The sequence below is a fragment of the Polyodon spathula genome, chromosome 9 (assembly GCF_017654505.1).
Source record: "Polyodon spathula isolate WHYD16114869_AA chromosome 9, ASM1765450v1, whole genome shotgun sequence".
Taxonomy (NCBI): Eukaryota; Metazoa; Chordata; class Actinopteri; order Acipenseriformes; family Polyodontidae; genus Polyodon; species Polyodon spathula.
The window spans coordinates 39,459,752-39,482,288 of NC_054542.1; the positions used below are offsets into that span (position 1 = coordinate 39,459,752).

The window sequence follows — 22,537 nt, forward strand, 5'->3', positions numbered from 1 at the left end:
TCAATTTCAACTCAATTTTAATAAGCACAAGAGTTGAAGAAACAATGAGCCACCTTAAAGAGAAATTGAATCTAAAATTTATAAAAAGTTATAAATAATCGGAGGCCAAAATGCTATCTGGTCACATTAAAACATGTTTCTTTAGCAAGTAAAAATCTTGCAATTCACATAAAGCTTGTATCCATTTACAATACAAGGCAACTCTACTCTTTAAAGTGGCTCGGTCTAGACGGCTAGATATTCCATGAATGACCACCTGCTATAGTTTTGTTTGTCAATTATTAACAGCTCTCACTGCATTCCCATCCGGACATCTTTTGCAGCAGTTAGCAGCCGAAACATAACTACATTAGTCCAAAATGCAACATTCTGTCCCTTTACAATGAATGCACAGGGAAACTAAAACATTTATGTTCAGTCACAACAGCAACAAAACCCATTCCAATAATGCATCATCTCAACACGATACGTATGTTAACAACAGAATTCCCTGTTAATTTGAACAGTAAATACAATGTTGTTCTGCAGAATAAACCAGATGTACAGTTAGCAGCCACTGGAGCTTTTATACAAGCCTTATACATGACAATTGGAAATATATATTTCAGTTTTTGTACAGTTAAATCAACTTTTAGCATGTAACCGTCAGAGATCAGCATTCTCCAATCGCCTATATTGCCAAGATCCACGGCCACATGATTTTTTTTTTTTATGCAATAGTCTGTTCGCTGCCTTCCGCATTAATTATAAGAATAAGCACAGGTTATGATTCAAAGTGTGTGTAAGACTGAATTACTGCAGTGGCTAACTTGGAAGCTCACAGATTAAACCCAAGTAAAAAAAAGTCTCTACTTTAATCAAACTAAAAATAAGTTTATACATTAAGGGAAAAAAGCTGAAAGCAAGATTCTTAGTAATAAGCTTTTTGGAGAGAAGATTTGTTGTTTATTAATTTTTTGATGAACACTCAAATTGTTACATCAGGATTCCTGCTTTCAGCTTAGAATCTTACAGAGATTGCAGCTCAAATCAAATACCATGCACAGCATTGGATAACTATTTCGTTTTTTAGATAAGCAGGAACACACAGGTTGAAGTAAGTGGTTCAATAGGGCTCCGGTCTTCACCAGTGCGAAGCTTTCCTGAAAAGTGTAGAACCTGGCTCCAACATAAGAGTTCAATTTATAAATTGACGATTCCAGAACTCCAAAACACGAATGCTATGAAGTCGTTTCTCCACTTAGTTTCTTAAATTTCAGTAAAACGAACCATCTCTTCCTCTTTACTCACCCATCGCCACCAAAAGTAATTTGTTCATTGTCATTTTGTACACTACATTCTTAGAAATAGGGTGGTGCAAAAAAAAAAAAAAAAAATTATAAAAAATTAAATAATAAATTCCAAGTTGACCTTATTCTGAAAGCCAAGCTCCTCAGTCTATATCCAGAGATCAAAATGTTCATCACACAGCATTTCAAGTCTTAGCATGGATACTGTTAAAAGTGATTACTGAAATTGACGGCAAGCTTGTGATATCAAGGATGGAAAACCAAGAACAAAAAACCATTTACAAAAGGTTGGGATTTTTTTCTCCACTGATATGGTGGCAAATAGAATAGATTTGCATATTCATGCACACTTATCCTTTAGTCTGTGTGATAGTGACTTTTGGCAACTGCAGAGTGACTGACACGGGGCTTTCTACTTTAGAAGCATCAACTGAAGATGCACAAATGTCTTTGAGCAATCAGCACTTTATATTGTGGTTAGCGATTCTCTTGTGGTTTTGTAGAGGTTGGTAGGTGTTGCTGAGCAGCTATAATCCAAGTCCACTTAAAACTTGAACTCCTTGGTCTGCAGATTCGAAGTGGAGTCAAAATTAAAGGTTCCTCCTGAAGTGGCTTCAGGAATGAGGCTAGGATCCTCATCAATCTAAAAGATGGGGAGAAAAAGAATTTCCAGAATAAATCCATTCCAAGTTTTAATATAAGCTTGATTAGTCACAGTGTACAGACAAGCAGCTCAGGTGTGTCATCTTAACCTCTTGGTGAAACCAGGACTGGATCAAGCTGCTATGCAAAGGGAGGCTTATATCCATCCCTGTTAATAGAACAGAAGCTTTGACACTTGCCTTAACTGTTTTTTCATGGCAAACCTATAAGGTTGATAGAAAAGAGAGATAATGCAAAACAAGTGTTTGGAGGAGCCATTTCGAATCAACTGCTAGTCAGCAAAAACGACAAGGGTCAAAACACGTAACACTGTAGAGCATATTTTAATCTAAAATAGTGACAAATGTAAATGTTCAGGGTGCAGTTTCCTAACCTTTTCATTAAAACTACCAGCACTAATTGCATGTGAAAATGCATCCATGATCTTTCTAGCACAAGTGTTCACTGCTACCAACATTTCAGTATTATGAATTAATTTATTTATTTAGGACTTCAAGTTGTACATAACAAATGTGAAAAGTTATCAAGTGTAAGTGTAGAACTTCAAAGTTTGTTGTGTTGCATGAGGGCAGTACTGGAATGAATTGCTCCCCCCCCCCCCCCCCCCCCCCCATCGCATTCTAAATCACTACACCAACATGTACTTACATCATCTCCAGAGAAGTACTGATCAATAATTTCAAAAGCTAATTTGTAGATGTCTTCATTTTCATGCTGCTGCAAGGTTTCTATCTTCTCTAAACCTGTGATTAAAAAAAAAAAAATATTGCATTGAAATTGGTCACTATATATATATATTTACTACAAATGCACATTAAAGTCTTATCACCACATCCAAAAATAACATTGGCATATAAAAACACACACTGCTATGCAAAAGTCTTAGACATGTTGCATTTTTCTACTCTGATGCATTACGAGCATCAACAATTACTCAAAGCCTCCACTGTGTTTTCTACTATTAACAACCTACACTCAAAGTAGGAAAAACATTGAGCAGAATAACTTGCATCAAATCAACAATATGAAGGTCATTGTTGAAATCAGGACTTAAAGGATGTGTTGCAGTAAGAATACCTCTGATTAAGAAAGGGGAACAAAACTAAAAGGATAAAATATGCACAATAACACAGACACTGGACTATGGCGCAACAGTTAAAGGTGCTTTGGACTATTGATGGATGGACAACAACACCTGTGCCTTCTGCCAGTTTTGTTGTCAATTCAACACTCGTCTTCTTTCTATTCCTTAAGGATATTATCTTCAAGTATTACTCATCCTTGTTAGACAGCTTTTTGGGTCTTCCAGTCCTGGGTTGTCAATTACAGATCAAGTTTCTCTGTACTTCTTGATTATGCTTCATATATCACACCTTAAATCGAGTGATGCAAGCTACTTCGCTCAATGAGTTTAGTTCTTTATGCAAGTCAAGGTTGTTATAATAGTAGAAAACACAGTGGAGGCTTTGAGTAAATTGTTGATGCTCATAATGCATCAGTGTAGAAACAGCAACATGTCTAACACTTACACAACGAGTGTATATGTATGTGTGCTAAAAAAATTCCAGAAGACACCTCCAATATACTTACGGCCTCTGTCTTAATTTCATCTTTCAGTGCTTATTTTTACCTATTTATATGTATTTTTTTCATGACTTTCTATATACTGTATAAAATTATTGTTTTTGGTTACTTTTGTTTTTTCTGTCACAATATGTACAGTAGTAACTGGACAGTACACACTTAAGTTAGACCTTTCCTTTGCTGTCTTCCACAACGAAATCCCTACGGTCACGGGCATATTCTGGGGTTTTTGTGTGTTTACGCATTTTTTTACATTTCGGCACAATTTGCAATTCTGTTTTAAATGTAAATACTCCCTATTGAACTGTCCTCCGTTTCTGGAAATCTTGTTGGAATTTGCTGTCACTCAGTAGTTGGGGTGGGTTTAAAGTAAAGTATTCACAATGAATCAATGCAAGATACAAGTCAGGAAGGAGGGCCATTACCCAACTGCACTGGTTTATATATATATATATATATATATATATATAAAATTTCTTTCCCCCCACCTCCCAAAATCAGGGGTGTTTTATTGGTTAAAACCAAAAACCAGAAGCCAAGGATATAAATACTACCAAAAAGGATATACATATAAAAAAAGATAAACCTGCAGACCTTGTGACATGGTTAAAAGAAACTGTTTCCAGTCAGTCTTTTAATGCTACCTTAAAAACAAATAGTCAAACATTAAATAAAAACAAACTCAATGAAATATTTCACTCAATGAAAAATGCAGGGCTGGTTTCACAGATCCTGATTAGCCCCAAATCATGGAATAGCTTAAACTTTTACCCAATATAAAGTTAGATTAGATGTTGTGGAACCAACCAAAAGGAAGCCAAGTTAAGCAGACAAACATTTGGCTCATACCTCTGTCATGTTTTGCCAGGATTTCTGTCTACATTCAAGCCTTACCTCCACACTCCTCTATTATTTCAGCTATGGTGCTGGCTTCATCGCTAGCCATTATTAAAATGTTTTTCAGGCCATCCAAGACAACCTGTACCACCTGGGAGTCTTTCACAGACAGCAGGTTACAGAAGGGCGGGACGACATTCTGCTGTACGAGGTACTCCACCTGCAAAAGAAGGAGTGCTGTAATCCTGAACACGCACAGGGAGGTAGGGATACGGACTTAACCCCTCCAAATGTTTTGCATAATTTACCACATTAGATTTGGGACATTGTTTCCCTCTCCGAATTTGGTAAGCCAGCAACCTCCCTGACAGTATGCTCGCGTAGCCCAAACAAACTGTACATTCACAACACAATACCTTCAAACAGGTGTGTCTGTCTGTCTTACCTGATCTTTCCTTCCGCTTATTGTTAAATTACTAATCGCCCAAGCTGCTTCTTTTTGTGTGCCAAAGTCACCCTGTGTAGAGAAAAGAGCAACATGTGAATAACTAGTAATGGGTATTTTCACACAGTTGAAACAACTGGTAAGAAAAACCTGTACCTTGACAAAATGGGTTTGAATGTTCAATTGGAACTGCTTATTTAAAACACTGGTGCAGAAAACCTCCAAACACCACATTAGCAGCAGCAGACAAATGAATTAACACAAAACTGTTTTAAATGAAAAGGGTGTTTTCTACTGTATTCAGCTCACCTTGGCCAACTGATGTATGATCATGGGAATCAGGCCAGCATCTATCACAGCCTGGACTTGCTGCTGATTTCCAGCAGTGATATTCGAGAGAAACCAAACAGCTTCCTGCAAGCATAAACAAACAAAAGCTATCATTATGGGATTAGGCATGCAAGGAACACGTTCCCCACCAAAAGATACAAAACCATAACATCAGTACCAGGAAACGGTATTAAAATGCCAAACAGATGATATGAATATTCACGTGGAGATAACACTAATACCCAGTAAGATTCATATCAGGTAACCATGCTGTATTATAAATACATTCAAATGAGGAGAATTATGTTTATAGTTGGGTGTCTACCCTGTACTAGATTTCGGAACGGTGGTTGAATGTAATGGAAATTAATTGATTATGTCACTGTAGCTTGCCTTGTTTATCTTCTCTTTTGGGTGCGTCAGTAAGTTAGGGAAGTGTGATAGCACATCGCAGTTCAATACAACTTGAGTCTGTTCATCAGTGCCCGTCACAATGTTGCCCACTGCCCTCAGCGCTGCGGTCTGTATTGAACAAAAAGCCAATTGATTTCACATTTAGAAAGGATGATTTAAATAAATCAAGAGTATATCCAAAAAACAATTAAGACTTTCATCACAACCAGAGGGGGGGGATAACTAAACAAACAAACTAATAAATTAAAATAAATAGACACATGCAGCAGATGGACAGTTAATTCCTCAACCAAGTGAATTTATCCAGGATAACCCAGGATGTTCGATTATGACTCTGTCAATAAACACACTCCCATTTGATGAATTCAGGCAGTGACTGACAGTTGTATTCCCCCAAGCACCTCTCTCCGTCATTTAGACTTGTGGCAGGAATAGTCTACGTGATGCAAATATTAGTCAAATGGTACCACCGAGAAGTTTCAGAATAACAAACCTCCATCTCATTCTCCTCAATGCACAGAGAACCATTCAGTGAGGACTTGAGCACTGCGGATTGCCAGCAAGAGCCATTCCCATTTCCCACTGAAGGCGTTAAAATCTCACCTGAACTTTGACCTCTTGGTGACTGAGAAGTGGAACTAAAAATGGTACCACTCCTGAATCTATCACCATCTGTATCTGTTCATTTCCTCCATCTGTTAGGTAGGACAGAGCCCAAACTGTGTCCACAAGGATCTGCAAAAGAAAAAATTAAAATTCAGACATTGATCAATTAATATTGAAGTTTTGAATACATTTCTGCACATTAAGCCCTTTGATCATGATATTTTCAATTTTTTTTTTTTTTTTTTTTTTTTTAAATCAGTTTAATAGATGCATTATAAACTAGATATAAAGATAAGAAACTAAAGATGGTACAATTATATAGGAAGTGACAGTGGGGGTTAAAATGTAATATGCTTAAGCAATTCCTTTAAATATATAAAAAACACTTACATTGATGTCTGTGTGGTATATAAGTACACACAAGGCTGGCAAAATCTGTAAAAATAAAACAGGTGAATGTTTTAATGAATGGCTTGCCATGCACCTTTCAAGCTTGTCACAGGAACCAACTCGGGGGTATTGTAATCGAGCTGTAAACGATTTCAGTTGAGTGTATAAAGCAGTGTTTATTAAAAATGACAATAATCAGTTTAACAATAATCTTATGGGGCCTGAGACAACCAACATTATAATAAAAAAAAAAAAATGCATAGGAAACCATTTTATATTATTGCATTGAATTTAGGGCTTATAAAAAAAGGCACAAGATAGGATGCCGAAGTGTCTCCGAACACTGGACTCTAGCGTGCTGCTTAGCAATGCACAATGCTAGACAGACACACTAATGTCCCTTTAGAACAAGACTTGCCTATTGTGCCCAACTGAGTGGTAGTTCTGTAATGCAGACAACTACCAGACAAACTGAAGAGCAATTCACACTCCAGTATTCATTAACTCAGTCGAGGCAACACTTAACATTCCGATTCTATTAAACTTCACAGACAGGGGTTATCAATTCCTATAGTAAGCTTATATACACTCTGCATCTAGGTACTGCATATCACACTTAAGCAGTTTCAGTTTGCCATCTAAAAGAAAAAAAAAATGTGTTTACAATATTGTTTACCAGGAAAACTAGTCGTAAATCCAATTAATAAACCTATGACCACTGGAACAAATAAGCTTTGCAAAAATGCAATAGTTACAGTTATACCTCAGACTGCACCCCAGCTTTCATAAAAACACAGCTTCAGGAGAACAACGGCAGAGCTAGTCTGTACAAACAGTATCAGAGCAGAGGGAGCAACAGAGAATTTGATATTAATCAGGCCTCCAGAGAGCCACATGAACGACATGTAACAATGGCTAGTGTGTAGCAGATGATTTTGACAGAGCCACATTGAGTATTACCTCCTGCACAGTTTCCATGGGTGGTGGGGGGTCCTTATTCCTGCAGAGGTTGACAATGACCCATGTGACGTTCCGGAGGAAGGTGATGGGAATGGAGGGGTTGATGAAGGACAGAAGAGGTTTGACGACTCCCAGTGAGATAACATAGTCTCTACACTGAGGACCATCCCCTACAGAAACCAAAAACCAAAACAAATAATTAAAAGATGAAGCCAACAGCTGCTACATGGGGTGTGCTATGTTTTGCTGCAATGGTAGTTCTGTGTTTCCTTGCAGAGCAATTACTGTTCTGAAACACTTTGGGACATTAATAAAATTACACATCTCTCAACTATGTGTAAGCTTATACTGTGTGTGTGTGCGTGTGTATATATTTTTTTTATTAAACAAAGAAATAAATATCTATCCACTTTACAAAATCGCATTTAGTTCTAAATAGATCCATGCTTAAAACTGTATACTGCTCATAAGAATATTCAATTATCAAAGTCAAAAATTACTAAATGATTACACTTTCATACATCACAGAAGAAGCACAGCAGACTCAAAGTTCATGGAAATGCAGGATGGGTCACAAGGCTGACAGCACCTATGCAACTGATGAAAACAAACCTAAATCTGAATACCTATTGGTCAGCCGACGTTCAATGAAAAATATTCAGTACTTCTACACTGAATATCAATAGTTCACTCTGAACTATAGGAAATGAACTGATTCAAAGGGTTTACAGAAATCCAAAATGTCAAAATGCTGTGATTTAATGTTAGTTACATCAAATGCCAGCCAGAGACCTGTGGGATGGGGTCTGGTTCACACACCTATCAAACTGGCTGGTCCTTCAAGTCAGACTGAAGGTTAATCTTTCTCCACTAAAAAGCGACTAGCTTAATATCTTAGTTGTTTATTTTACTATTCCTGTGTGCAATTGTTCCAAGAGGTTCTTACTGCAACTTAATTGAAGCTACTTTGTCAGATAAAAGTGGCTACTCTAACCTCCATCAAGAAAGCACTGGAAACTAGCAACTGAAGTTCTTGCTTCACCAGTATGTTCAACTCTACTTCATCTGCAAAGGATCATACATTTGTTTTTTTGTTTGTTTTTTGTTCTTTTTAATAAAGTCTGATAAGCAACATGCTATTGTATTTTGAGGTGTTTGAACATAATTTTGGATACATACCAATGATGTTTCCAAGAGCCCAGACTGCCTGTTCACATACATTCTGGTGTGGTGAATGTAGCAGTCTCAGGAAAAGTGGAACAGCATCTGTGAAAACACATTTTCATGTCAAATGCTACAGTGATTTAGTTGAATCTATGTAAATTATAACACATCTGACCACTACCAATAACAGTCAGTAAAAGACATCTAAAATTATAATACAATATTTGAATCTGCATGCCTAATTTACTTAATTACATTCCAGACAATCAATTTTTCTACCATCAGTGACATAACCTAAAAACAAGAGTTGCTTGTTACAATAAGACAGTAGATTTCCTTACTGGATTTCACCACAGCTTGAGTCTGTGCAGAAGTACCAGATGCAATATTAGTCAACGCCCAGGCAGCTTCAAATTGCAAGGATGGGCTGGAAGACAAAAAGGGGTACATTTTCAGGGCTGCACATGTTTCGGCAAGAATTTACTAATTGAAATGGGAGTTTTTGTAAACAAACACAAAGCATAAGGTGTATGTCCTTAAATGGTTTGTAAAAAAATATGTAAAATGGATGTGTGAAAAAGATGTATGTTGTTGTAATGACCAGAGATCTAGCACTGAAACAGTTAATGTTCATTGAATCATTGAATACAGCTGTGTACCAGGGTAAAATAAAGGAGCCATGAAAGGATTACTTTACTGGACAACAGTGGTAATGGGAGTTTAATTATAATTTTTTTAAATATATACATGTCTAAGAAACATTAAGACAGTAACTCACAGTGCACTGTGTCTATGCAACTGTAGGTCAATATCTTGGTCCCCAATACATTTAGAAGGGTTTATATTGCCCTCCAAATGGGACATCATTACCTCATGGTTTATGAAATATGAGGCTTTAACACAGGTGGTGGCGGCAATTTTTCCTCAGATACCCACCATTAAACTTGACAGAAAAAAAAAAAATCACTGAATGCAGTTGTGCAACAAGTATGAAGTCAGTATCTCAAAAGGTTTACTTTTATCTTTGGTGAAGGGTAGCGTAGCCTGGGTGACAGAAGTAAATACACAACGCGCATATCAATGTCCCCGGAAGCCGATTCTTACAGACGCTTCCATCCAAGCTTCTCTGGATTGAACAGTCAGCCCAAATGTTGGCTCGTCGCGTGTCTCAAATCAACAAAAATATAGCAAAACAAAATACACAGAAATGTTCCTTGCGGAAGTGAAACCTTCACGCAGGCGTGGTCATTTGTTATTTGTCAGCTCACGAACAGCCGCCATGCATTTTGTCTGGCTCAACCAGAGTCAAATCGTGTCGACCCACATCCCCGAGGTGGGTCACTGTGACCCGGGTCAACCCGGGTACATGGTTTCACACTACGTGGGATTGTGACCAGGGTAGCCAGAACCCAGGCTGGAGTGCCAGTGTGAAAGGGGCTTAATATTTGTAGTTCCCAGTTCATCTTAGTGTAAAACCGCTCCTGCAAAATTAACAAGGTGCTGGTTGAGAGTTTACCAACTCCAACGTCAACATCAGAACCACACAAACATTCCTGCCTTCTGTTACTCTAGAGCACAAATGGTTGGTACAGTTGCCACTATGTTTACGATTACAGTTAAGACAGGACTTACTTGTCATCCCTTTCCAGGCATTTCACCAGGATGGGCAAGATTCCAGACTTTATCAAGTCATCAATAGGAGGATTTCTGTCACTGGAAAGTAATTTTCTGCAAGGAACAAAAAAAAAAGCAAAAACATCACACCTTAAGTACATTTTCAAAGTGAGGACAAGAAGGTTTTGAAATGCCAACCACAGTACACTGTCAAATTATTATGCAGAGAGGTATTCAGGATTATGTGAAATAATTCTCAACATAACATCAATATGCCCAATTGGCCGAAGAGATTTAAATAAAAAATAAATAAATAAAAGTGGCTTTGTCGATATAATCGGCTCTAATTTTTTTTTCACTTTTAAAAGGGAGATCCAGTTCAACACCGCAGGTACGCCACATTTCAGGATTTTCCTTGAGGTGAAGTTTCAATTTTTATTGTTGCACGCCAGGAAACATTCATTTACTATGGCAACAATGCATGAAGTGTGTGTGTGTACATGTCTGGAGGGATGGGAGGAAACAGACTGATCCATGATCACATGGTTGTGAGAATAGTTTATCTACAAGATTAACAGAAACAGGTTTTCATTCCAATCCATGGAGTGGCTCAGAGCCGTTTTAAAAATACATTGTCCCGGTGCTTCTATTATCTATCTACCTGGACCTTAGTTGGAATCACCTACAAAGCAGCTAAATATTCTCTAGTAAAATCTGAATATGATGAACAGTGAAAGGGACAAAAAGATAAGTTTACAAACAAGGTCATTATTTTGGGAGAATATACACACACCTCACTCCAGGAGTACACAGACATTAAACAATTCAATCAATAATTAGTAAAAATGATTCAAGAATAAATCCTGTATCCTTTTTCAATGTAGTGATTTGTTTAAGACACAATATTGTGATGCAAGGCGGAACAAAGACATTTACGATTAGAGAGAACCACGGCTCTACAGCTCTGAAAACAAGCTGCCAAATAAACTGACTAAATGAATGAAACAGTTCCAATTCCCAGGTGTGTGATTCAGGCAATCCTACTGTATATATTTTTTTGTCCCCCTCCTGTCCCCTCTTACCTTGCAGCCTGCACTGCGCTCAGCTGAATCACTGGATTATCATTAGTGGCGTTCTTCAACGACAAGAGAGAAAATAAAATCATGTTACAGCATCATGTACTGTAAGGCTAAATATAGAATATCGAGCTTGGAGACCAGAGTTAAGGCTTACCTGTAAGATAGCATCTAGTGTTACATTTTGCTAAAAAAAAAAATATATATATATATATTAATGAACATTAGATAAAACATCTTTAAAATGCAATCCTCAATTATTTAAACTCATCATTACGACTGAGAACAGAACTTGCTTATCATTGAAAAGTTTGAGTGGCAATGCAGCTGATGACAGAATGTATTTCTACAGAACATACTGGAGGGTGTTAAAGGGAAAAAGTCAGAGCAAGATATCCCACAAACTAGAGCGCTGTGGAAGTAAGGGAAAAAAACAAAGTTCTACAATTTACATTAAAGCTTCCTCGCTGTGACACTGTGGGCAGCACTTACGCCTTTTATTAGTCAGTGAACATATACTGCAAGCCACCATACCCCTTTGAAATCTGAATCTACATCAGAGTCTTCCAAGCTTTCCTCCTGAGGAACATTTCTTTTCTTCAGCAAGTGTTCGTCTCGTTTGTTCTGCGAAGAGAAAAAACATGAATTACTTCACAGATTTTCTTAAAATGGTCTGCCCTCAAATTACTTCTAGGTGCAATTGCATTTGGATGCACAGGCTGCTTTTGCAGATGTGTCAGATTTCAGAACAGAGCACGAGTGAAAGGAAATGGACCAACAACTGTAATGCTGAGAAGCCTGTCTCCAACATAGTATCCCGAAACAGCTCCACATGTACTGCGGTACCATGTAAACCATCTTGAAAAGATGAACTTGAATGGAATGAAGTAACCTGCCAGCACCTCACCTCACTGTTATAAACCGACACAGATATTAAAATCATTAAATCCCCCTTTAGGTATGTGCTACTCAAACTAAGTATTCACCATCCAACATGCTTAGATGGTCCAGCTGGCTCAAAAGGTTGTAGCCACTGTTGTATCTAGATCTGCATTCAGTTTCGGGGGGGGTTCAGATTCTGAGGAGTTTACCTTTGCGGGTTTTCCTAAACAGAACAGCTGACACAAAAACTTATTAAAAGAACAGCTTGAGGTCATCAATTCAAGACTCGCCTTTACTAAATTTATAAGAATCCTCCTGTTCCGTAGACAGGACAACCTGCTTCAATCCCCAGCTAACCCTGACATAAACTGACGCTCGTAACATGCCCCCTGTCAATTTAATGTTAACAAAGGCTCCCCCTTTTTACCAACGCAACTGCTCCTACCACTGTTTTTTTCTGCTCCTATCGTAGTAACAGGTTTTTTATTCCATCTACAAGGTGAAGTAGATTTTTTTGATTGACAAATGAGTTGACTCTTTTTTTTCGGTCCCGTGTCTAGTTTAGAACTGCATTTATGGTATTCATTTTTTTGACAACCGATTTTTTTGACAACCGATTACTACAAAGTACATATTAGCAGATTAATAAACAGAACGAGATGGCTACTGACATTTACTTAACCCTTTCATCCCTGTGAATGCGTATAACAGGATCTTAAAAGAAAGTTTTTTTTTCAATATTATTTCAGAAAACTCATAAGTATAAATACGTTTATAGGTTTTAATTTTATACATATATATATATATACATATATATATATAAAACCAATGTTGGCCATGGTGTTCTCAGCTCACCGCGCACCAGCGACCCCTGTAGTCTGGCCGGGCGCCTGCGGGCTTGCCTGTTAGCTGCCCGGGAGCTGCGTTGTCCTCCTAAGCTGTAGCTCCTGGGCGGCTGCCTGGTGAATTCACAGTGTGTAAAGAAGCGGTTGGCTGACGGCACACGCTTCGGAGGACAGCATGTGTTCATCTTCGCCGCTCCTGAGTCAGCACAGGGGTGGTAGCAGTGAGCTGAGCCTAAATAATAATTGGGCATTTCAAATTGGGAGAAAATAACAAAAGAAATAATTGACAACGACTAAATAAAAAATAAAGAAATAAAAAAGAAATTCCACTATCGTTTCCTTTGCATATAGCCGATTCCATTTCTGATTTAAAGTATGCATCAAACCCTGGAATAGAATCTAACGGGAGGGTTTCTTTATCCAAACTACAAACTTGTGGGTCAAAAACCCTTACTGCCTTCCAAAACCTGCGAGCTGGTTGAATAAAACATGCTTTTACTCTGCAATGATCAGGGTTGCAGTAGTGCGTGCATTTTCATAAACTTTGTGGAAAGCTTTAACACACTGTTTATTTATACTGGGATCAGTGCTGTGCAACTCTCGTGCCAGTGCTTGGTATGTATTTATTAATTCTGCAACGATTACACGTTTGATGAATGGTTTTCAAACCACTGCACAAGGCGGATATTGCTGCGTGCAATCTATCAAAGAAATGCTTTTTGATTTTATCGGTGCATCCATTTTTTCTGAAACACCAAGTCTCGAGGTAAGCTTGATCTTTAAATGCATAAATTTCTAGAATGGCCATATTGTCCCTTGTAATTAGGGGGTATTTTCTAATTATTCTTTAGATCAGTTTAGCTGGAGTGACTACATGGACATCCGGACGTTTAGGACCGAATTGCAATTTAGTCCTGTCGTTTTAATTCTCCCACGAATTTCACAGGGCCCTACTTACAGCTGACTGGTTATAACCAATCAGCTTACATTTTTAGTTTAATTTAGGTAAAATTCAATTATGTCACCTCACATTACATTAAACCAAATAATTTCACTTCAGCCAACTGAATCTGAATGCTCTAGTAGTACTTATTTAAGTTTGCACATTGGTGGAACACTACAGCACATGTATTTGTGCTTCAGTGACTAAATGGTATTGAAATAACTGGACTGTACATCATGGTGCACTGTGTTGCGTAGAGATCCCAGCACAGCAACTGACTCAGTGTGACCTTGTGCAGGTCACGTTAACCTGTGACTCGATATGACAGGAGCAACCAGGGCACCCAGGATGGATCCTGTGGGGTTAGGCTCTCAATGACAGCTCCGAGTGGAAGCAGTCAAGTGGGACGGGCTTTAGGGCAGAACGCGTGGGAGAAGCAGACATGCACCAATGAATACAGGCCCATTCAAAGACTTTGTTTCTGGAGCAGATCAACCATGACGACAACTCTGTATTTGAACTCCGGGAAAGTCAAGTGGGGATTCCCTCCTGCCAGGGCGTTGGGGTTGAAAATTGCCATAGCCTTTTATTTTAAAACATTTGCTCTAGCCTTTATACACGTTGATCATTTGATACCTGCCAGAGAAGGCAAAGGGTAGGAAATAAATCAAGCTCCTAATGATAAATTATACACAGCTGGCTGTTATTTATACAGTATTGCTCTATCCTTTCCATTAGGTAAATAAGGTGCCTGTATTCAATATGTACTTAAGAGTAAAACATTGTTCAGCAATTTTTAGCTAAGTACTCTAATACTGAACTGTACTATTAAGATTAACAGGTTTTACAGAAATAACAAAAAAAAAAAGCGTTTTGTCATTATTATGTTGCAAATTCTATTGGAAACTGACAGATTCAGCTTTTACAGCATGTGTACAGTATAAAGTAATGTATTCAATATTTATTCAAAGTCATTTCAATAAATATTGTACATATACAAATCTCAAACATTAAAATGTTGCAGGGAGCTACAAACAAGTCCAATATGCTGAAGTTTAAAAGTTTAAAACTCTTAGGAAATTAAATTAAATCACACACAGCAATCGTTGTGGGGTGGCCTCGTTCCTCCAGGTTTGTAAACTGTTTCAGACAAAAACCTGGAGCAACAGCTGCATGTGTTAATTACCTTTCTCAGTTCTATTGTCACTTCATTTCGATGTCTTCTCATAGTCTGAAAAAAAAAAAAAAAAAATAAAAAAATCAACTTCATTCAGCTTAAACAAGATGGTCTTATCTTACATTGTGATGACATTCATTCCCTATAGCTTCTTAGTTTTCTTAATTGGTGAATAGTCACACAGCAAATGCAATATAACAACTCAAAATGCAAGTTATATAAAGCTACAAAAAGTTAGAAAGTGACACAGTGACTGGTAATGAATCAATCTTTAGTAAGAACTGAACTTGAAACAAGTTTGCAAGCGCACACTGTCAGCGTAGTTACATGGCAACAAGAAAGTAACAAAAAAAAGCAAACATGTAACATAGAAGGTGGCTTTTACGTTTCATCGCAGCACTACAATATGTTCAACATGTTTATTTTTTTTTTTTTTTTTAAACCACATTTTAATTTTGCATCAACCTCCCCACATTAGCCCATGGCGAGTGCAAAATAATATATGATCACCAAGACAAAATTTGGTCGCCCCTGGTGACCCACAGCTTTGAGCCCTGGATCAAGTACACCACTATATGTACATGTAAGAAAGTATAACTGGCACATAACGGATGGTCAGGATCATTCATATATAACTATAGACACTACTCAAACCTCCCCCCCATTTTCACAACTAGACATGGGGTTCAACAGATATATTAAATTGTGACATATGTATTCATGTAAAGACGAAGACAGGCATCTCGCCATATATCCCCAAATTCTGTACAAAGCATGACCAAACCAAGAGTTTAGAACTAACACCAAAATCGGGCCCAGTTCACACAAATGAATATATTTACTTAACCATTTAGGCAAGTGTCCTGAAATAATTAATTTGCTTAAAAGAAATAACAGCAGCTGAGGCAAGGTAAAGATGCCATGAGATGAGTTTATACCTTCTGTTCTCACATCAATCAAACTACAGGGCAAATAATCAGGTAATGCTAGCCAGTCAACTAATGGAGAGAAGACCAGGGCATGAGATAGCCCTCATTATACATCAAGTTAACAAGGAGACATGGGGTGGGGGAGGTGCAGAATGTTCAGCTACACTTCCACGTTTTGGGAATCTGTAAGCCACATTCAAGTTTCTATTGTGACAACCCTCTGTGATATGACGGAATAAATACTGAAACAGTGCCTAACTAAAAGGGCGCAATATGGACGCCAAATCCATCTCTGACAATGGGCTTTCACTTTTAGTGGTACTCGTTTAAAAATAAAAGGTAACATTAAAATGTTATTAAAATTAAAATCAAGTTGCCCAATGGCGTCTGTCTCTTTGTAGAGGGTGGTGGGTATTTTGCAACCGGATCCTCTGTTATCCAAAGTCAGAGATCAACTCTTAGGGTTAAATACAGATGGGTTCTGGGGCAAAAGTCTGGCTTGCCTCTGAACAGAGATGGAAACAAGAATCCCGCTGTTGCTTAGTTTTGATGCACTTCAATCTCACTGCTCACCGAAACTGTAAAGCAGTGAATTGCTTTTACACCTCTGAAAGATGAAGCGATTCATATTGTACAGATAGCTATTCTCATGAAATGGTATAAAATGCCTGGATTGTTACATGTTCTGCTGAACGGTGTATTTTTAGTTTGGGAGCCAGTCGGGATGTGGGTGCAGTTGACACAGGCAGCTGACTTAGTGGCGACGGTGCTCGTCACTCCCACTGGGGGAAAACCAGGGACTCTGCTAAAACACACCAAGGGCATGCCACATAAATAAAGAAATACAAAGACAACACTTTTTGTGCTTTGGCTAAATCAGCGTTCTACTCTTCAGTGTACCACAGGACTCTGAAAATTCATAGTCCTGTGGTACACTGGATTAATGCCCCCCACCTCCAACCCTTCCCCAACCCCAATCCTGTTTCATATAAGACTTACCAAGAATGTTTGACTAACACAGCAAATCACTGTAATGCGCACTTGCAAATTATTCTGCTCATAGATCTATTACTAGCTAATCGGTAGATGTTTTTGACATTTTAGCAAAAGCATTGCAAACATATAAAAAACTATGAGCACTGCACACTTGTGGACATAGAAAAACAATTCTGAAAGTGCAAGAATATGCAAGGTCGATTTAATTAGGAGAATTAGGTCATTTGTGGGGGTACATAAGCCTCCAAGGTCAGCTGAAGAAGTTTCCTATTAAAGTTAGAACATTGTTTTATATATATATTATATATATATATATATATATATAAAAATATATATATATATATATATATATATATATATAACACACAAAAGGATTAGAGAGTCAGATTGAGTTTTACAGGCATCATGCAGAGATAACAGATTACTGCAAAAAAAGATATAATATTGTCTGCATCATTACAAAAAATAATCTACTTTTGCTAAAGCTGCAAGCCTATGACGTTGAATAATATATAATCACAGCAGTTTGCACAATCTTATGTATAGGATTGTTTTGCTCGATTACAAAAGAGGCATGTAAATGTACATTGCTTTACTCGTCACAGAGTTAAATGCAAATAATCCAGTGGTTAACAATACATCTCATGATAAAGCAAAACTGGTACACCCAACATTGTTATTGTGACATGTATCATGAACACTTCTAACAATCTCACTGGTACCAACATGCCTCAGGTAGACTTGATATATTGAATAGGTGATACACCTTACATGATAAAAGATATTCATTTGTTTCTTATGGCAAACACAGGGGAGTTATTATTGTGTACCCAACATTTTGTAAATGAGACATGACGCAATAAAAACTACCCAATAAGGAGGCTAATCTTTAACCTTGAGGACCTTACAGATACAGTGTGTTTAAAAAAGCAACTGTATCCAATGCAGTAAGACTGTTTCAGGCACACAACCCACAAAACAAAAAAACATGTCCTAAGGAAACACGAACCAAGGTCTTGCAGTGGCAGTGTTGACCTGAACAAAGTGTGACAGCAGCAGAGTTTACTTCGGAAGCAGCTTATCCTTGCAAGCAGTGCTGTGCTGGACTAGAATGATGAAGTGCACCAAAAGCAATGATCCGAATAATCCTACAAGTGTCCTAGACCTATAAAACTGATGGGCTGTCCTGGGGGAATACCTCCAAAGCAACTGACTGAGCACTAATGCAATGGATTACTGGAATCACATTTTACACAATCAATTTATCATTTTACTGACCCTTAGTTGTGTGTGAAATCACACCAAGGACATGAAGACCTGTTTAGGTGGTACTCGGGCCATAAAGCAAAGGCAGAAAAGCAGAAGACCGTGAACATTTTATAGTGCTTCCAGAGTTACATAAGAAAGAGAAAAGAATACTGACGGCTGTGAAGGTTCTTTCCACCATGACGCACATGCCCAGTGCAAGTGTACTTTACTGTCAACTGGGAATGAACAGAATTTTAATCCAAACTGTGGGAGGATGAGGGAGCACTTAAATAAAACTGATTCAGAATCACCATTTCCATTAGAAAGAGTTTACATCACCTACATCTGAGGCTGGCTGTACGCCAGGACATAAAGAAAACTAAGGACACAAGAACATGAAGAAACTAGTTGAACCATTATTTATGAATTTAGCCATATTTAATGGTCCAGTTGCTAAGAATAAAAGTTCTTCCTTTTGGTGACAGTTGAAGTTGTCCTAGAAATCTGTCCCTTGGCATTTCCCCATAATGAAAAGTGAATTAGATGGCCAATCATGTGTAATGCGTATGTTATCTTTTTTTTGCAACTGATAGAGAAAACTAAAGACTGGAATGCAAGACGGTAAGTCTTTCAAAGGGGGGGGGTACGCTGTACAACACGTTCAGGATGTTGTATGCAGCTGCAGTGCCAGGGGAAGGGGCCAAGTTCGTTGTGACACAGCTTTGCCAGATTATCTGACCCACAAATCATAAGACTCATAAATGTTATTAGGCCAGTTTTTTGTTGGAGGGAGGGTATATACAAGTGACACAGTTGTACATATTAAAATCTCAAAGTGAGCAGTTCAGAAAAGGAGCAGCCTCCATTCAGTGCATTTCTTTTTTCTGACAACAGTTATGATGGTAAGTAAATAAGAATGAATGACATCAGCATTCCCATACAGCAACAATCCATTTGGTTTTGTAATACAAGATATCAGCCATAGTAGTATGCAAGTGAAGTGCTGAATGGTGTCTCATTTAGTTAGGCATGGTTGGTTAATCAGCATTGTTCTTCACCTCCGGGAGACAGCAGTTACATAGAAAAGCCGAAGGAGATTTTTGTGTGAAATCTGTTTTACTGTTGATCACATTGTAATTAGAGAATGTGTTGGCAAATACCTCTCATAGGTTATATTTATATTCTACCAGGTGAAATAAGTAAAATGTGATGCCATGGCATTGAAGCTTAACTATAATTAAGGGCATAATAGGCAAATCATATAATCACTGTAGATGCCAGAACTTAATTTTGATGAAACACAAACCTTATCTAAATATGTTACAACAGTCAAATATATAGAAATAGAAGACTGATTTGAGAATGCATCAAAATAGGCATAGAGAATTTCCAAATTGATTGTCTCCATTCCAAGACAATCATTGGTAAATTTAAAAACCTATTTTAAAGGCCTGTTAGAAGTTGTCAATTAAAAAAATGTGACAGTGTTCAACATGATGTGCAACATTTCTAAGATACTACATCATGTGTGAATTGGACCGTACCAAAACAGTTAATACTGAAATGTTGAATTCAATAGATCTGTGATTAGGGTTAAAGATAGGCGAACACATTTGCATGACAGAAAATGTGCGTGTGAGTGTGTGTGTGTGTTTATGGTATGTTACTGAAACGTGTAGTCCCAGGGTAAAGTTACATCAAGACAGAAGCTCTGTTAGTACCATAAACCATCGTGCCAATAAATGGCTAGACACCATTGCTCAATTTGCAGTTTTCAAAACTGGGCAATCTCCAGACAAAGAAGAACAAACAAGCAAAGTGCTTCAGCTGTGTTATATTACAGTTATTTCTTGAATGTGGTTAATGTGCTACTAGGTCACTGGTAAGGAGGAAATAGGATCAGTGTATGTATTTTCGGTCCACGCCATCTAGTTGTATATAAGGATTAAGCGTTGCACTTGGCTGCTGGTGCATTTCAACAATACCAGCACACTCATGCAATCTCTGTTTCAGTTCAGAAACACAGAGTTACGGCCCTGTTGTTGTTATCGTATTTGACAGTCTAGGAATTGGTCGGTTGATGTTCTAACTGCAGATTATTTGACCAGTCGGCATTTAATTCCCTTCCCATCCGCTGTTTTTTGTTTTCTGTTTGGTTTTTTTTGTTTTTTTGTGGAAAGCCAGAACCGGCTCCCTTTTCGCGTCAGATTTCTGTATATTCCAGTCTAAATATACCAAGAACAAACACGAAAAACAACAGCGTAGGAAGCTTCGAGACTTTAAAACTAAAGTGAACTACTGTCTTGTAAAACACCTTTTAACAAACAAAAATAAAATAATCGTTACGAGACAGTGATTATCTGGCAGACTGTTGGAAAGGGAAAGGCCTTCACTTAGGCCGCGCCCGCAGTGCACGATGATGATGATGGAGGGGGAGGGCGGAGGTTGTTCCGGAATAAACGCCGCTGTTCATAACCTGAAAGCATCCAGAACACCCAGCACCAGCACCAGCACCAGCCCCAGCCCCAGCCCGTCACGTTGCACCTGCCTCCCCTCGAACACGACTAAGTAACACCCCACTTTGGATCTCGGGCTTCCCTTACCTCGACATCGCGCCCCTTGTTTTTGAAACTCTTGATGCGATGGTTCTCTAAGCCGGCGTTCTCTGCCATGTCTGCCTGCTCGGTGCGTGCACTCCGGCGCTAGCAGCTCCTGTGCTACAGGGAGACCGTCCGCCGTTCAGCGGAGAAGGGGGCGGGTGGACGTAACAGAGCGCCACGGAAGTGAGAAGAAGGCGGAGCCCCGTTCAATTACTCCGCAACAGGGACAGGAGGGGCCGAGCAGTAATTCCCGCGTTCAGTGGGTTCAAGTACAGGAGAAAAACTGTAACCGGGGTATCGAACAAGCGCCCATCCTGGAGGTATGGAGGTACGACAAATTCTGTACCAACAGCAACCTACACATTAGCGTTTATATTTTACGCAACCGACGTATTATTCTTATGATGCACCTTAGCTGTAACTTGTCTGTTATGCTTTTTAAATGAATTAAAGTAGTGAAGGCTGTTATTAACACGGTATGCTATATGTTCATATGTTGAAACAAGACTGTATAATTACACAAAACTCAATTTTGCTTTTGTAGTTTTTTTTTTTTTACAGTAACGTGTAGATCTTAACTCTGTTCAGGTGGAACATATAATTCATCCATTCTGAACAGCCAAGCCATCAAAGAATTGCTACTGTATATTAGTAGTGTAGTCGAAGGTAAACCGAGTTTACCCACTTATCGTTTTAGGAATACAGCATTTATTCACTCCTGGTACCCTCTTTATCCTAGCTATACCAAGGTATCTTTATCGTTAAATCTCTGGTATTACAACGATCCTATTGAGTTACCATTTCGTGTTTTATTAGATATACACGGAATTATTGTTGTTGTTGTTGTTGTTGTTATTATTGTATCAGGGGTGTTTTATCGTTTAAAACCGAAAGTCAGACGCCCTATATATAAAGCAACATTGGTTAATTTAATGATAGTCAGAATCTCTAGAATTAACCTTTGGCCCACATCAAAAAGATTAGTTTACCACCCCCACCCCCCCTCCCCTTTAAAAAAAAAAAAAAAAAAAAAAAAAAAAAAAAAAAAGACAGACGTTTTGTTAGCAGTCTGTTTCAGTGTCTCTCTCAGCATTTCTTAATTTAGCACAACAGTGTTTAATACTTACAGATGAGAAATCCTGAAATGCGACATGGCCAATCATGTCACACCATTGGTATCGCTAACAGCCATTTTCAGCAAGTTCATTGAACCTTGACAGTACTTTGAGCTGTCAGCAAGGTATATCGTACATATAATATATATATATATATATATATATATATATAGATATATAGATATATTATAAATAACACACACACACACACACACACACACACACAATGTCCAGTAGGTTGGCTTTGAGTATGGCAACTAAAAGAATGTAGCCTTCCATCCTGACTCTGCTCCCTAACAGGCGGGCAGAACCCCAGGTATCTTGGGTTAACTGGTGACTACTCTATTACTGTTGTCCATATAGACATGACACCTGATTGCAGGGATGGTAAAAAGCTTGTTCCTGTCTTGGTTTTAGATTATGCTTGCAG

At 38.2% G+C, this 22,537-nt stretch overlaps 1 protein-coding gene across 1 annotated transcript; it reads right to left on the reverse strand.

Annotated features, from left to right (window-relative positions):
* On the reverse strand, positions 1-21,407 carry kpna3 (karyopherin alpha 3 (importin alpha 4)). The gene is made up of 17 exons (XM_041259506.1): positions 20,996-21,407; positions 15,229-15,273; positions 11,907-11,996; positions 11,530-11,559; positions 11,379-11,431; positions 10,315-10,410; positions 9,024-9,109; positions 8,698-8,784; positions 7,519-7,688; positions 6,559-6,603; positions 6,166-6,297; positions 5,542-5,670; positions 5,128-5,232; positions 4,819-4,890; positions 4,431-4,593; positions 2,601-2,695; positions 1-1,932 (listed from the first exon to the last, which is right to left on the reverse strand). The coding sequence occupies exons 1-17, from the start codon at positions 21,062-21,064 to the stop codon at positions 1,834-1,836; spliced, it is 1,566 nt and encodes a 521-aa protein (XP_041115440.1). The 5' UTR covers positions 21,065-21,407; the 3' UTR covers positions 1-1,833.
* Between the last annotated feature and the right edge of the window lie 1,130 nt (positions 21,408-22,537).

Coding starts and splice junctions, on each gene's coding strand:
- kpna3 (XM_041259506.1), bottom strand. CDS start 21,064: ATGGCAGAGAACGCCGGCTTAGAGAACCATCGCATCAAGAGTTTCAAA. Junction 11,997..15,228: donor TGACAATAGAACTGAGAAAG/GTAATTAACACA, acceptor TTCTCTTCGCAG/AACAAACGAGACGAACACTT. Junction 9,110..10,314: donor TGCCTGGAAAGGGATGACAA/GTAAGTCCTGTC, acceptor TTTGTCTTCCAG/CCCATCCTTGCAATTTGAAG.